Genomic DNA, 12885 nt, shown 5'->3' with positions numbered 1-12885 from the left:
GAAACTGAATGCGTAAACGTAATCGCAATGCAGAATAGGGGTGACTATTCTATAGACTACGCCATAGACTTGTTAATAGACATAGTCTAGCCCATAAACTTCTAAAAGTCTGGTCCATTGACTAGTTAATCCAGGCTACTCTATATTCTAGAACACAGTCTAATATAATTTGTCCATATACTCGTCAAAATACTAGTCCACTGACTAATCAGTAGGTCTTTCTACTGGCTTGTTTTGCAAAAAAAGGAAAAGTAATTTAGTACTTTTTAGTACTACTGCATTAGAATAGAATTTTAGTTAAATTTCTTTAAAAAAATATATGTTACAATTTATTTTTTTCATATAAATAATGAAAAGATGAATGATAATTCCTATTCATCACAGACGAATTTAGTACAATTTACTTTTTGTTAAAAAAAAAACTACTCTATAAATGAAAAATTTTACACTTAAACATAATAAAAGAGCCTGTCTTTAACGTAACGTGTACTTATTATAAACAACTTGAAGGCTTTACACCTAAAACTAAAATTTTGTTTAAAATTTTTCTTTGTTTTTCTTAAGAAACACAAATATATATTTTGAAAAAAAAAACGAAACATTTTCTTTATAACAAAATTATCCTTACTGTTTCAAAGAGCCAATGGCATTTTGAAACATTTGTGTTAAAAGTAAAGTATTTAAAGCATTTGCTGAAGTATTAGGATTATTTACGTTGGGAGTAGCAACATTTATATTGGGTAAACCATTTAAAACCAGCGGCAGATTAAGTGGATTCGTTGAAAAGTTTTTCGTTTTAGATGGTGTTTTTAAAGCATTTTTACTCTTCATTTTAAGTTTCTTCTTCGAAGAAACTAAACTTTCAGCAGCCGAGTCTGAAGAGTCTTCTTCCTCTTGGGATTCTGTTGATGATGTCTCTGAATCTGAATCTTTTTCAGTATCATTGTCACTACTATCATCACTATTGTTTTTAGAGTTCTTTTTCTTTGAAACTGATACTTTACGTTTTTTTGACGCTTTAGTTTTTGTATTGAATTCATTAGCCTTTGTTTGTTTACGTTTTAGCTTATTGGTTTTGTTGCTTGATGTGTGTGCTGTATCTATCTGTGGCACAGGTACACTTTGGCTTATGTTGAAGGGAATTTGTTTTTCTACACTAAAACTTTGCAACTGTTGCATACAGAATTCCATAAACAATTGCATCATTGTACTTAAATTGGCTGGCTTTGGGCAGGTGCGATAGCCGTGATAGGGTGCAGAGCAATTTTTGCAAATCATTTGACATTGAAAGGATGTGTGACCCTGCAAGTGGAAAAATTAAATATTTAACAATAATTTAAATTACAATTGAAAAGTTCTTAAATACTAATAAAAATTTTCGGTAAATACGAGAAAATTTTAATATACTATTGGATATCTAATACGTTTCTTGGGTAATCATTAAAATTACTCACTTTTTTATTGCAAATCATGCACTTGTCGGATTTCTTTGATTTTTTATTTGAAATTGTTGATTTTGCATCATTATCATCATCACTATTATCATTTTCATCCTCTTCGCTGTCACTATCATCCTCGAGCACAATTTTATTTTCCAATTTACCCATACAAACTACATCATCTTCTGAGTTATTAGTCTGTTTTGAAGATTTTGCTTTTGTTGTACTCTTTACAACCTCTTCTGACTTTGTCTTTTTTTCCTTTTGTGATAAGGAAGGTTTAGTTGTTGGTGGTGGTGGTGCTACAGGTTCATCTTCATCCGAAGATGAGGACGATGATGATGACGATGAGGAAGACGAAGAAGATTGTGGTGGTGGTACTGTTTTTACAGTATTTGCTTTTGGTTTTAGTTTAATAACAATTTGTGGTGAGGAAGGTGGTTTTGGTGTGGATGTTGTTAGCTCTGGCTTAGAAATTGCTTCTGGTTTTTTTGCAGGTTGCGGTTCTTCATCACTTGAAGAAGATTCACTAGATGATGACGATGATGAACTTGACGATTTTCTTTCCTGTTTTAGTTGTATTCCCAATGCTTCTTTCTCCTGCTTAACTTTGACAGTAAATTTATTGTCCGTAGTTGCACTAGTAGAGGCATTTGTTGTGTTGGAACAGGAATTGTTTCTACTTGTAGAGGCTGTGTTCTCTTCATTGGATTTTTGTCCTAAGGTTGAATTTTCCTCCGATTGCTGTGTTTCAGTAGTGTTCCGATGTTCACTACTCTCAGATATATTCGAATTTTCTATTGTATCCTCAAAAATCAATTTATTAGAATTATTATTAGGAAATTGCTGAGAAACGGGTACATTCTGAAATGGATTTTGTGATGGTATTATTAAGGGATTCACCGGTTTATTTCTAATCCAGGGAAATATACCAGCACCTGCTGCATTTCCGCCAACTTGATAACTATTATTAATATTATTATCATAGTTTCTATCGTTTTGTGGCCAATAGTCTTGTTCATTATAAGGATAATCAGTGTCTACAAATTTTTGAAAACCTCTGCCGTCTTGGTTGTTTTGTCCATTATTTCTTCCTCCTCCTCTGTATTTTTTGCCACCACCTTGGCCGCCATACGATCTACCACCGCCACCACCTCGGTTTCTTTTACTCCATTTATTACTATTGTTATTATTCATGTTAAGATGCTACGGTCAAAATAATAAAGAAATTTATATATATTTTTTGTAAATAAAATTCTTGCTTGCACGTGTTGTTTTTTATGCTAAGGAAGTGTTCGGAAATAAAATTTTAATATATTTCTAAATTAGAGATGGAAAATAAAATGTAAACATAAGTACTACCAAATTGATTTTTTTGTAAACGAACATGATATCGCCTATCTGGTCAGTGCTAGGGTTCTATAGTTGAAACAAAAAGTCGACTTTTCAACTTTTTGCATTTTTTTCGACTTTTTTCATTTAATTAAAAGTCGATTTTTCGACTTTTTCCGACAATTTTCGACTTTTTCCGACCAGAGTTAACAATTTATAAAGTTGCCAGAAGCGTAAATTTATAATATTTATATTTTTCTATTTGTTGCAATTTTTTGAGTTTTTTCAACTTCTTTCTATTTTCGACTTTCCGACCATCCGACTTTTTTTACAAAGTCGACTTTTTTCATAGACGATAGTCGATTTATCGATTTTTTGGGAACAAAATAGTTGACTTCGACTTTTTTCGACAAAAAGTCGATTGTTCGATTATTCGAAAGTCGATTTATAGAATCCTAGTCAGTGCTTAAGAGTTTGAAACGAGCCAAAAACCATTTATTAGAAAATTCCTTAGATTTTTAATGAAGTCTGCTAATTGATTACTGTAGTCGTCTAAAATAACTTATCAGGCATTCTAATATAGCTTTTTTCTATAGAGTACAAATATGCAAAAATATTTATCTGCTCTTTTTATCTCCGGGAGTTTTTTTATTTATATGGTTTATCGATCGATATGAAATATATATTACAATGAAAGAACTGAACTAGAACTGGGTTATATTTTTTCTAATATTGACTTTTTAACAAAAAGTACTGTTCAACAATTTGGAGTATGATACATACTCCATACTTGAGTGCTCTATATCATGAAATAAAGGTGCTTTTTAAGTTTAAACAATTTTCAAATATATTGATTTTTATTAAAAACAATTATAACTAAATCTCGATTAATCATTATCTTATACGAATAGTATTGACATCAATGGAAAAAGTTACCTAAATACCATTCTATTGATAAAATGCACATAAATTATGCCAGTCTATTCTAAAACCAAATCCGAGTAAAAATCTCGTTTAAAAACCAATTCTCATAAATTTCGTTGTCAAACCTATTACACAAATCTAGTCGAAAGAAAATCGAATTTATATTTATTATAATAAATTAAACACTTATTTGTTGAGTTTTTTTAATACTATTGTAACTTAATATAAATGCTATGGACATTTTAAATTTCTTTTTTAGAGTTTGAAACCGAATAGATTTACAAAACAGACATGATAAATTCATATCGTTAAAACAATAATGAACCCGGCTCATTGTTTTCTAATATTGAATATCGCCAACCCAAAGATAATATAATAAAAAAATATTGAATTCATATTAAAAAAAAGTTTTTTACGAGTTTTAGTTTTTATTTTGTTTTCGTTTTTCCTTTATAGTTTTTTTGTGTTTCAAATCATTGACCGCACATTCAAGTGTAATACCAATAGACATCACTGAAGTTTTCGTTATTTTACGTCGTAATATATCATTTTGTTCGAAGCTTAACTTTTTACTATCGAAGTTTTCTAAAAGTTCTTTTGATATGAACTCTTTAACGTCTGCTTTGAGTTCAGAATTAGAAACGTTTTTCTTGAACTTGGTTTTAGATTCAGCATTTAATTTATTTTCTGCTTTCTTTTGTTTTTTATTAAAATTTTTACTTTTATTCGTTTCCTTAATTTCGTTAATGGCGACTTCTGTGGAAGTTTCTTCAAACTTTTTGGGTTTTTTCTGTTTATTTTTGTGGTTATCTTCTTCTTCTTCTCCGAAATCATCCCAAACAGTGGATTCCTGTTTCTTTTGTTCAATTAGTAACTTCCTATAGTTCATTTCACGCTGCTTGAGTGCAGTTTTAGCATCTTTGCTATCCATGTTGGCCTGCAAAGCTGCTTGCTCTTCTTCACGTTGCTTGTAGACAATTTCATCCTTGTATTTATTCCATGGTGTAGCATTTTCTGGTTTAGCATCGCGTGCTACTTGATTGAATTTGTAATTGTCCTTATTTTTATGATTATTTCCTTTTCCACCACGGAATGGCTTGTTGTTGCCGAATTTGCCACCTTGATGTTTGTTAAAAGGTTTTTTACCGCCACGGCCACCGCCTCCGAATTTATTTGGTTTAAATTTAGTTTTACCCCAATCATCAACATTTTGTTGAACATTTGCAGAAGGTTTACTACGAAATGGATTGTTTACCATTTTTATTTTTTTTCCTTTATTTAGTTTAACAACGTGCACTTACAAAATGTAAATACAAAATTTGACAGCTTATTTATACGATACTTTAGTGGTGGTAAAATTTCGATTTCTTTTATTTAAAGATGACAGCACTGTATTATGTTCCACTTTTTGAAAGTGATGCAGTAAAGGTGCTATTAGACGACATGTACTTTACATATGTACTGTCACTTTTTTTGTCCATATGTAATTCCGAATGTATGTCAAAATTGTTATTTTACATACGATTCATAATTTTGGCTATCACACCAGCCTCTGTTTTTCCATATGACATAACCTATAAATGGAATTAAAGCTGTCTTTTTAATGTGTAAAAATTGATAAAATTAATATATAATTTATAATTTATATATTAAAAATTTAAAAATACTTACTTTTTCATGTTCTTTAATTTATTTTTTCGAAAAATTTTATTTCAAAACAAAAAAGCTGTTTTAAGTAAGCAAGAAAGTAAGTAAGTAAGTAAGTAAGTAAGTAAGTAAGTAAGTAAGTAAGTAAGTAAGTAAGTAAGTAAGTAAGTAAGTAAGTAAGTAAGTAAGTAAGTAAGTAAGTAAGTAAGTAAGTAAGTAAGTAAGTAAGTAAGTAATTAAGTAAGTAAGTAAGTAAGTAAGTAAGTAAGTAAGTAAGTAAGTAAGTAAGTAAGTAAGTAAGTAAGTAAGTAAGTAAGTAAGTAAGTAAGTAAGTAAGTAAGTAAGTAAGTAAGTAAGTAAGTAAGTAAGTAAGTAAGTAAGTAAGTAAGTAAGTAAGTAAGTAAGTAAGTAAGTAAGTAAGTAAGTAAGTAAGTAAGTAAATAAATAAATAAATAAATAAATAAATAAGTAAGTAAGTAAGTAAGTAAGTAAGTAAGTAAGTAAGTAAGTAAGTAAGTTAGTTTTTTTTAAAACCTCCTCCCCACAGATATAACCTTTTTCTACTTATATCTTTGTGAAGATCATAAAGTGAACCTAGTGGTTGTTCCCGTTCTCTTCTCCACACAAATTTTGGTAATCAATTTTAATCAACATGATCAATTTATGTATAGAAAAGAGTTACTTGATGTCAAAATTTGACTAACATATTATAATAATAATTTGTGCCGGTTTATATATCTTCCAAATGGCAATATATACAAAAATATATATTAGGGCGGCATCGTTTATATGGAGAAAAAATATTGTGTTAATGTTTACAACGAGAATTAATTAGTTAATTCTAAGATACCATTTCTCAAAATTTTAATTCCGGCTTCAATATTTGCTGAGCTGGATCATAGAATGAAAAAGTTCTTTATTAAAGTTTTCAGTTTTAACAAAATTATGTTATGAAATTTTTATACACATAAATAATTTAAGGTCTTTAAGAGTAAAATATCTTTTTTTAATTGTTTCAAATTAATGAACTTAGTTTTCACTTTTGGAGGAAACATCAGCAACTTCAAATATGGGGGACACCCTAATATATATGTACTCATGTATGTACAACAAATGCAACATGTTGTTTACGAACGAAATGCAAATGTTGTCACAGACAAATAAATGTAAACAAATGCATAAAATATTATTTAAATATCTAGTAGTAATTGGATTAGCATTAGGAATAGAATAGTTTTTATGTCAAGTGCCTATAGCAATGCAAAAAAAGAAGAAACCAAATATACAATTGAGACATTAACATAGATTCAGTTAACATTTAAACATTGGCCGAAATACAACACAAATTTATAACGTTAACATTCATTAAAAACGGTTATATAAATAGAAAATTAAAAAAAAACTCTTAATTATGAGTTGTAGTTATTTATATGAAGTAGTACGTAGAAAATCGGAAGAATTTGAGCAGCATTTGGAACAAGATAAACGAGAAAATTCAAATCTTTCGGATTATTCTAGAGATGATGAAATTTGGGAAGTACCAGAAGAAAGTTTTGAAAATGTCTATCAGCAGATGGAGGGAAATGAGGAATTACAACAAACTAGTGAGCAACAAGATAAATACAATAAAATAACCGATGAAGTATTGAATTTAAAACAATTTGAAAGTACTAGAAATTTTCATATTAGTTTAAGTACGGAAAAAATTGCTTTAAAATCGCAAACAAAACAACCATGTGAAAATTCAACCAAAATAATCAATAAATCAATTAAAACGGAAACGGATGTAATAAAGTCACTGACCAGCAATACTAACACAACGAATATCGGTGCCAATAAAGTGCAATGGAAAAATTGTACTTTATCAAACAACAAACATTCCTCCTCTACAACTTCTTTGCTCAATTTTACAATTGTGCCTATAAATGTGTCCACAAAAGGGCAAAATCAAAAAACTACTGATAAGCCGCCTAAAAATGGTACTATTCAAAAATTACCTGAAATAAAGTTGTCGTCTTTTTCGACCAGAAAAACCACTTTAAAACCTAATACACCAAAAACATCTACTTTAAAACCCAACAGTAGTGGATTATATATGCATACAACGTTTAATGATTTGAAATCTACTTCAAATTTACCACGTCGCAAATCATCTTCCGGTTCAGAGATTAATAAACATATAACGGAAAGTTCTACCTCTCCAGAATCTTTATTGGATAATATTTTAAGTGGAGCTTCTTCAATATCCGTTCAGAGTAGCAGCCTTAGTAGTAATGGCTTAAACGGTGATTTGGAGGCTCATAAACAGAAACAGGATATCGGAAAAAGTAGGGATAATCTGGTACCTTCTTTAGTTTTATCACCAAAACATTTTTCCCGTAACAATTCGGGAATTTTAAAGACTCAAATACCAGAATTGAAAATTATCACAGCACCCAATTCACCCACTAATCATGTCGAAACTTTAAACAACGGAACACAAGCCTCGCCTTCTTTGTTGACTATTAGCAATCTATCGCACTCGGATTCATTTGAAACGGCTTCGAATCGCACCAGGTTTATGTTTCTCTTACGGTTTAGGTTAATAGAAATAATTAACATTTAATTTAATTTTAGAAGTCCTTCGGTCTCACCATTACGCAGTTTATCGCCAAGAGTTCCCACAGAAGCTAGTCTGTATCCGGACGATTTGTGCTGTAAAATTTGCAATGAACTTTTTAAGGATCCCCGAAGTTTGAATTGTTTGCATTCATTTTGTTTTCAATGTATTGTCAATGAAAATTTTAAACAAGATGCCAGCATACCATTTTGGTCACAGCCACAATCTCCTCAAGCTTCCTCGCCGCAACATAAATGTGATGATATAAATTTTAAAGGTGAGTATTGAGTTTAAATATTTTGCTTCAAATAGAGGAAAGATCAGGCGACAATTGGTCATAGCTCACTTAAAATCATACTTGGTCCAATAAGGTTCATGTGATCTTTACGCTACTCCACGATCGTAGCTCGTAAAAGTACGATTGTTTGACCGGACACCATGTGTAATTTAAGCTCATAAAAGTAGCGATAGAGTTGTTCATTAAGTTGCCCTTGGTTATAGTGACTAGATTTTCGTCGATAAAAATTGTAGACTTTCAAAGAAGTTTCTTTTAGAGGTGTTGCATATCTCTAGTGATTAGCGTTAAAGAATCTAGCTTCAACATCTTAACTAGATAGACAAAAGTTTTCATGGTGTAGAAACATTTTTAAAGGAACCATGGACATTTGTGTTTACTAATACCTGTCGTTTTACTCACATCTTAGTGTTATTAAAGTCCTCTAAAAATAGGTGCTACCAACACCAAAGGTATTGGGTATAAACTGAATCCGGCTTTACACGATCACACAAGTAATATGATCATGTGTAGAAGAGTACGAATGGGATCGTCTAAACGCATTATGTAATGAAACCATAACACATTGAGAGAGAATACGAATGAAAAATTGGACAGTCGTATGGCTCTCTTCATCTTTTAGAAAGGATTCAAAAAACAAGCAAGTCGTATTAAATTAGGGAAGTATTTTTATGTAAACACAGACAATAAAAGTGAAACAGCTGTTGCCATCTTACTTTGTTATTGTTTTATACTAATCGTGTAAACACTAATCGTGTAAACACGATTCGTTCACACTGGGAAACTTTTGTTGAGAAACTTTTGATTTTGTGTGTGAGAGAAAGAGATGGTTAAAAAGTTTCCTCGTGTGAACCAGGTCTAGGAAACTTTTGTTGAGAAACTTTTTCTTAATTCTCTTTTGAAGTTTCCTTAGAAATGTGAAAGAACTACACATTTCAAAAAGTGGCAAATTGTAACTTTTAAAATAATTCAAAAGACACAATTTATAAATGAGTCATAAAATAAAGACGGACTAAGGAAAAGATTCACTTAGCAAGGTCTAGTTAAAAATCGTTTTTTTTTCTATTAAGAAATATAGTATTCAAGTTTATTGATGTATAGAGTTTAAGTATAATAGAGTTTAGATTACTGCAATGATGTTTACTATATTTTCGAATAAGTTAAAATTAGACAATAATAATCATAATAGTTATATAAATTTTGAAAGAGTTTTATTTTAATCAGTCATTAGAAACGCTATATATGTAGTAATGTATATAAATAGTTAAAGCTATAATTTAAATACTAAAAAAATATCTGTTTAAAGAAGATTTTTATATACTTTTTTATATATATTGTTTTCCTTTTAAATTTGAGTAAATTAACAAGTGACTAGTTATATTTTTAATAATAATAATGTAAACTTTTATCTGATTAACGATTGTACCGATTGTATTAATTTAAATCTACCAAAAATTTAAAGAGTTTAATATAAAGAATTTCTTTTAAGATTTAAATGGAAAAAAGGTTTATAGTTAATATATTATTAGTTATATAGTTTTTCACAATAAATATGTATGGTGTTTGGCAAATGTTTCAATTTTCTCTAGACTATCTAAATATTATATATCTAAGTATATTAAAAAAAATAAAACAATTACATAGTTTAAATAACATTTTATACTTTTTTGTTGCTTCAGTATGAAAGTAATTGTTGTTTTTTTTCTGCTAATTTGTAAAGTAATTTAAATTTTGGCCTGTATTGAGTTTGATTTTTTAAATCATTATTGCTGAGACCGATTGACTTTCTTAACAAATGGTATTATTTAAAAATTCATAACAACTTAAGTGGCCACTGCCACTTTGAAGTGTAGCTGCTGCAGCTTCATTGCGTGTTTTTATAAAATTACCTACCCAGTGTGTAGTTAGATCCAAATATTTCGTTTTAGCTCCAGGATTATAATCGAGAAAACCGGCTTTAGGTATTACCTCTTCGATTTGACTGCCATCGGGCCAGTTGTTGTAACTGGCGATATTTATGAAACCAACATGATTTAGTATAGCGGTACGCCATGCTACTCCATAATACTTTTGATTGGAATTAAAGATTTAAAATTATTTGATAAGTTATTGTACGTTATAGTTCAGTAACTAATCGACTTTGCCGAAGCTCCTATAGCCACCATCAAAACATCGCTATTTACGAAAAAGGACTTTGATGAATTTTTGAGATTTCGAAAATAAATATGCCGAATTTTAAATACCCCACCAATGTGGTAGAAGGGTTTATATAAGCCCTATAAAGTATCTATATTCTGGCTCCTCGTAGAAAGCGAAGTCCTGTCTGTCTGTCTGTGTGTTGAATTAAATTTTCAAAAGCCTCAAATATATTTGGTATCTCAGTCTATAACAATTCTATCTGACATGTTTTCGAGAAGTTTCCTATTTAAAATCAACAAAATCGGTTCATAAATAATGGAGATATGAGCAAAAATCTGTGACAACCTCTGAAAATTTCATCGAAAAATTAGCATGAAAACAACAACAACATTCAGATTTTGCTTGCTTGTGAACGTTGTGTTTGATCTGTTCCACATTGGAAAACTTTTGTTGAGAAACTTTTTCTTAATTCTCTTTTGAAGTTTACTTAATGTCTACACATAGAAATTGCTGGTCCACACTAGGAAACTTTTAATTTTGCGTAAGAGAGAAATAGATAGAATATCATTCATTTCTCTCGCGGTACAGAGTTTCTCGTTCTCGGAAACTTGTTTTGTTATTCTTCTCATTCGTACAACAACAAATCAATGCAATTTACACGTACTTTCTGAAACAAAAGTTTCTATGTGTGGACATTAAGGAATTAAGAAAAAGTTTGTCAACGAAAGTTTTCTAGTGTGGACCAGGTCAAACTTTTGTTTCAGAAACTACGTGTTAGACCTGGTTCACACTAGGAAACTTTCGTTGAGAAACTTTTGATTTTGTGTGTGAGAGAAAGAAATTGTTGATATTTCTTTCTCTTTCTCCCACACACACAAAAATCAAAAGTTTCCCAAAAAAGTTTCCTAGTGTGAACCAGGTCTTAATTGCATTGATTTGTTTTTGTACAAATGAGAAGAAACAAAACAAAATAAGTTTCCGAGAAGGAGAAACTCCGTTTCTTCTTTCTCTGTCATGGAAAACCAAAAGTTTCCTAGTGTGGATCCGTACTTTGCTTCTTAATAAGAAACAGTAAACAGCTGGAAACAACAACAAAGTTTAGTGTTTGTGTTTATTGTTTTGAATTTAAATCTTAGTCACAGAGATGGGAAAGTATTTATGAACATAATGTGATTTTTTGGAAAAAAAATGCCTAACAAGCGAATATATTTGATGCTGACTATAAAAATTAAACTTTAAAAAAATTTAAAGACCACAAAACTCACTCTTCCATTACTACGATGTCTTTGTATATCACCATGGCGCGGAAATTTATTGCGTTCAGCAAAACCAGGACCCACTGTCGGTACAAACAACATTTTATAGGTTAAGGCGAATGATTTTAAATATGACCAATTTTTCCAAGTACTGGCGAATGTGGCCCCATTACTAGGCAATTTACTATAGAATCCATCTAAACACAGACGCCTAATGTAATCGGCATGATTCTTTAATCTAAAACAGTAATAAAATTGTTAATAAAACCTTATCAAGGAGATCGATCTATAGCAACTTACCTTATGTGACCAATAAAGAAGGCATCGAGTATAAATCTTATGGATGTAGAAGATTTGCAAAATGCTTGAGATGCCAGGGAATCGACTAGTTTATAGGCATTACTTATATAAATAACAGGGGTTAATGCATTACGACTTTGTGAGAAAACTTTAAAAAACACCGGCAAATGATAGAATTTGCGTATATCTTTTAGTTGTTGTTGTAGAAAAGATAATGATTGATTGCCAGCTACACTAATTTCGAAGGTAATAGATAAATTAAATTTTGGTGCCACCTGAAAAATGGTCTTGTAAACTTCTAATTCTGCAGGTTTTCCCGTATAGCTTAAAATCAATACACCCACACCACAATTGCGAATATTTTGAAAGTGTCTCTCGAAGAGTTCACAAGTGGGCTTGTATAGACCCAGAGACGGATAGAAAGCACTATTTAAAATTTTAGCTGCTGGTTTTTGTGTAACATTCTCGGTTGTATTGAAATCAGTGAGAATTTCTTTGGGAACCGTAGGTTTACGGGTCTTATACCATTGGACCGGAGCTGTATAAAAGATATGTATGGCTGTGCTAACACTCTCCATTACGGTATGTTCCTCTTCGGGATCCTGTATTAATTGTTTGGTTTGTTCTTTTAAATTGTGAATTTTCTCTTCGATTAAACGTGATTTTAGTTTATGTTCATCATATTTTTCCGGTTGTATAATGCCATTTTCACGCGGAGATTTTAAAATAACCAAACCATTATCTTCGTTTTGCTGCGGTTTTAGTTGTGGTGGCCCCGCATAGGCTTGTGCCACAAAACGTTCATCGATTAATCTTTCAGTGTTGACATGTTGTAGTCCATTGTTGAGTATTAATAATGTTATAACTATTAGTGTAACAATCATCAAAAGTAAAATGATACGAAATTTTCGTGGATTTTTACAATATTTAGTTATAATCATTTTTAATTGTTTT

The 12885-nt window shown here is 30.5% G+C and overlaps 4 protein-coding genes across 4 annotated transcripts; 1 reads left to right on the top strand and 3 right to left on the bottom strand.

Annotated features, from left to right (window-relative positions):
- Positions 1-6: 6 nt before the first annotated feature.
- LOC111682913 (protein mushroom body miniature) lies at positions 7-2752 on the bottom strand. Its single transcript, XM_023444911.2, has 2 exons — positions 1455-2752; positions 7-1302 (listed from the first exon to the last, which is right to left on the bottom strand). Exons 1-2 carry the CDS (start codon positions 2634-2636, stop codon positions 625-627), a joined length of 1860 nt encoding a protein of 619 aa, XP_023300679.2. The 5' UTR covers positions 2637-2752; the 3' UTR covers positions 7-624.
- A 722-nt stretch (positions 2753-3474) lies between these two features.
- On the bottom strand, positions 3475-5022 carry LOC111682917. The gene has a single exon (XM_023444915.2). It carries the CDS (start codon positions 4951-4953, stop codon positions 4117-4119), a length of 837 nt encoding a protein of 278 aa, XP_023300683.2. The 5' UTR covers positions 4954-5022; the 3' UTR covers positions 3475-4116.
- A 1629-nt stretch (positions 5023-6651) lies between these two features.
- On the top strand, positions 6652-8337 carry LOC124421386 (probable E3 ubiquitin-protein ligase bre1). Its single transcript, XM_046956488.1, has 2 exons — positions 6652-7898; positions 7959-8337. The coding sequence occupies exons 1-2, from the start codon at positions 6754-6756 to the stop codon at positions 8227-8229; spliced, it is 1416 nt and encodes a 471-aa protein (XP_046812444.1). The 5' UTR covers positions 6652-6753; the 3' UTR covers positions 8230-8337.
- A 968-nt stretch (positions 8338-9305) lies between these two features.
- Positions 9306-12879, bottom strand: LOC111682914 (glycoprotein endo-alpha-1,2-mannosidase). Its single transcript, XM_023444912.2, has 3 exons — positions 11932-12879; positions 11641-11869; positions 9306-10303 (listed from the first exon to the last, which is right to left on the bottom strand). The coding sequence occupies exons 1-3, from the start codon at positions 12870-12872 to the stop codon at positions 10025-10027; spliced, it is 1449 nt and encodes a 482-aa protein (XP_023300680.1). The 5' UTR covers positions 12873-12879; the 3' UTR covers positions 9306-10024.
- Between the last annotated feature and the right edge of the window lie 6 nt (positions 12880-12885).

The sequence above is a fragment of the Lucilia cuprina genome, chromosome 2 (genome assembly GCF_022045245.1).
Source record: "Lucilia cuprina isolate Lc7/37 chromosome 2, ASM2204524v1, whole genome shotgun sequence".
Classification (NCBI taxonomy): Eukaryota; Metazoa; Arthropoda; class Insecta; order Diptera; family Calliphoridae; genus Lucilia; species Lucilia cuprina.
This window is presented reverse-complemented; position numbering and strand designations above follow the sequence as displayed.

Bases quoted from the DNA above. Each gene is read 5' to 3' on its own strand.
- LOC111682913 (XM_023444911.2), bottom strand. From the start codon at position 2,636: ATGAATAATAACAATAGTAATAAATGGAGTAAAAGAAACCGAGGTGGT. The intron at 1,303-1,454 runs GTGAGTAATTTT...TTCCACTTGCAG, and splicing joins GCATGATTTGCAATAAAAAA to GGTCACACATCCTTTCAATG.
- LOC111682917 (XM_023444915.2), bottom strand. From the start codon at position 4,953: ATGGTAAACAATCCATTTCGTAGTAAACCTTCTGCAAATGTTCAACAA.
- LOC124421386 (XM_046956488.1), top strand. From the start codon at position 6,754: ATGAGTTGTAGTTATTTATATGAAGTAGTACGTAGAAAATCGGAAGAA. The intron at 7,899-7,958 runs GTTTATGTTTCT...ATTTAATTTTAG, and splicing joins ACGGCTTCGAATCGCACCAG to AAGTCCTTCGGTCTCACCAT.
- LOC111682914 (XM_023444912.2), bottom strand. From the start codon at position 12,872: ATGATTATAACTAAATATTGTAAAAATCCACGAAAATTTCGTATCATT. The intron at 11,870-11,931 runs GTAAGTTGCTAT...TTACTGTTTTAG, and splicing joins TTCTTTATTGGTCACATAAG to ATTAAAGAATCATGCCGATT. The intron at 10,304-11,640 runs GTGAGTTTTGTG...TCCAATCAAAAG, and splicing joins GACATCGTAGTAATGGAAGA to TATTATGGAGTAGCATGGCG.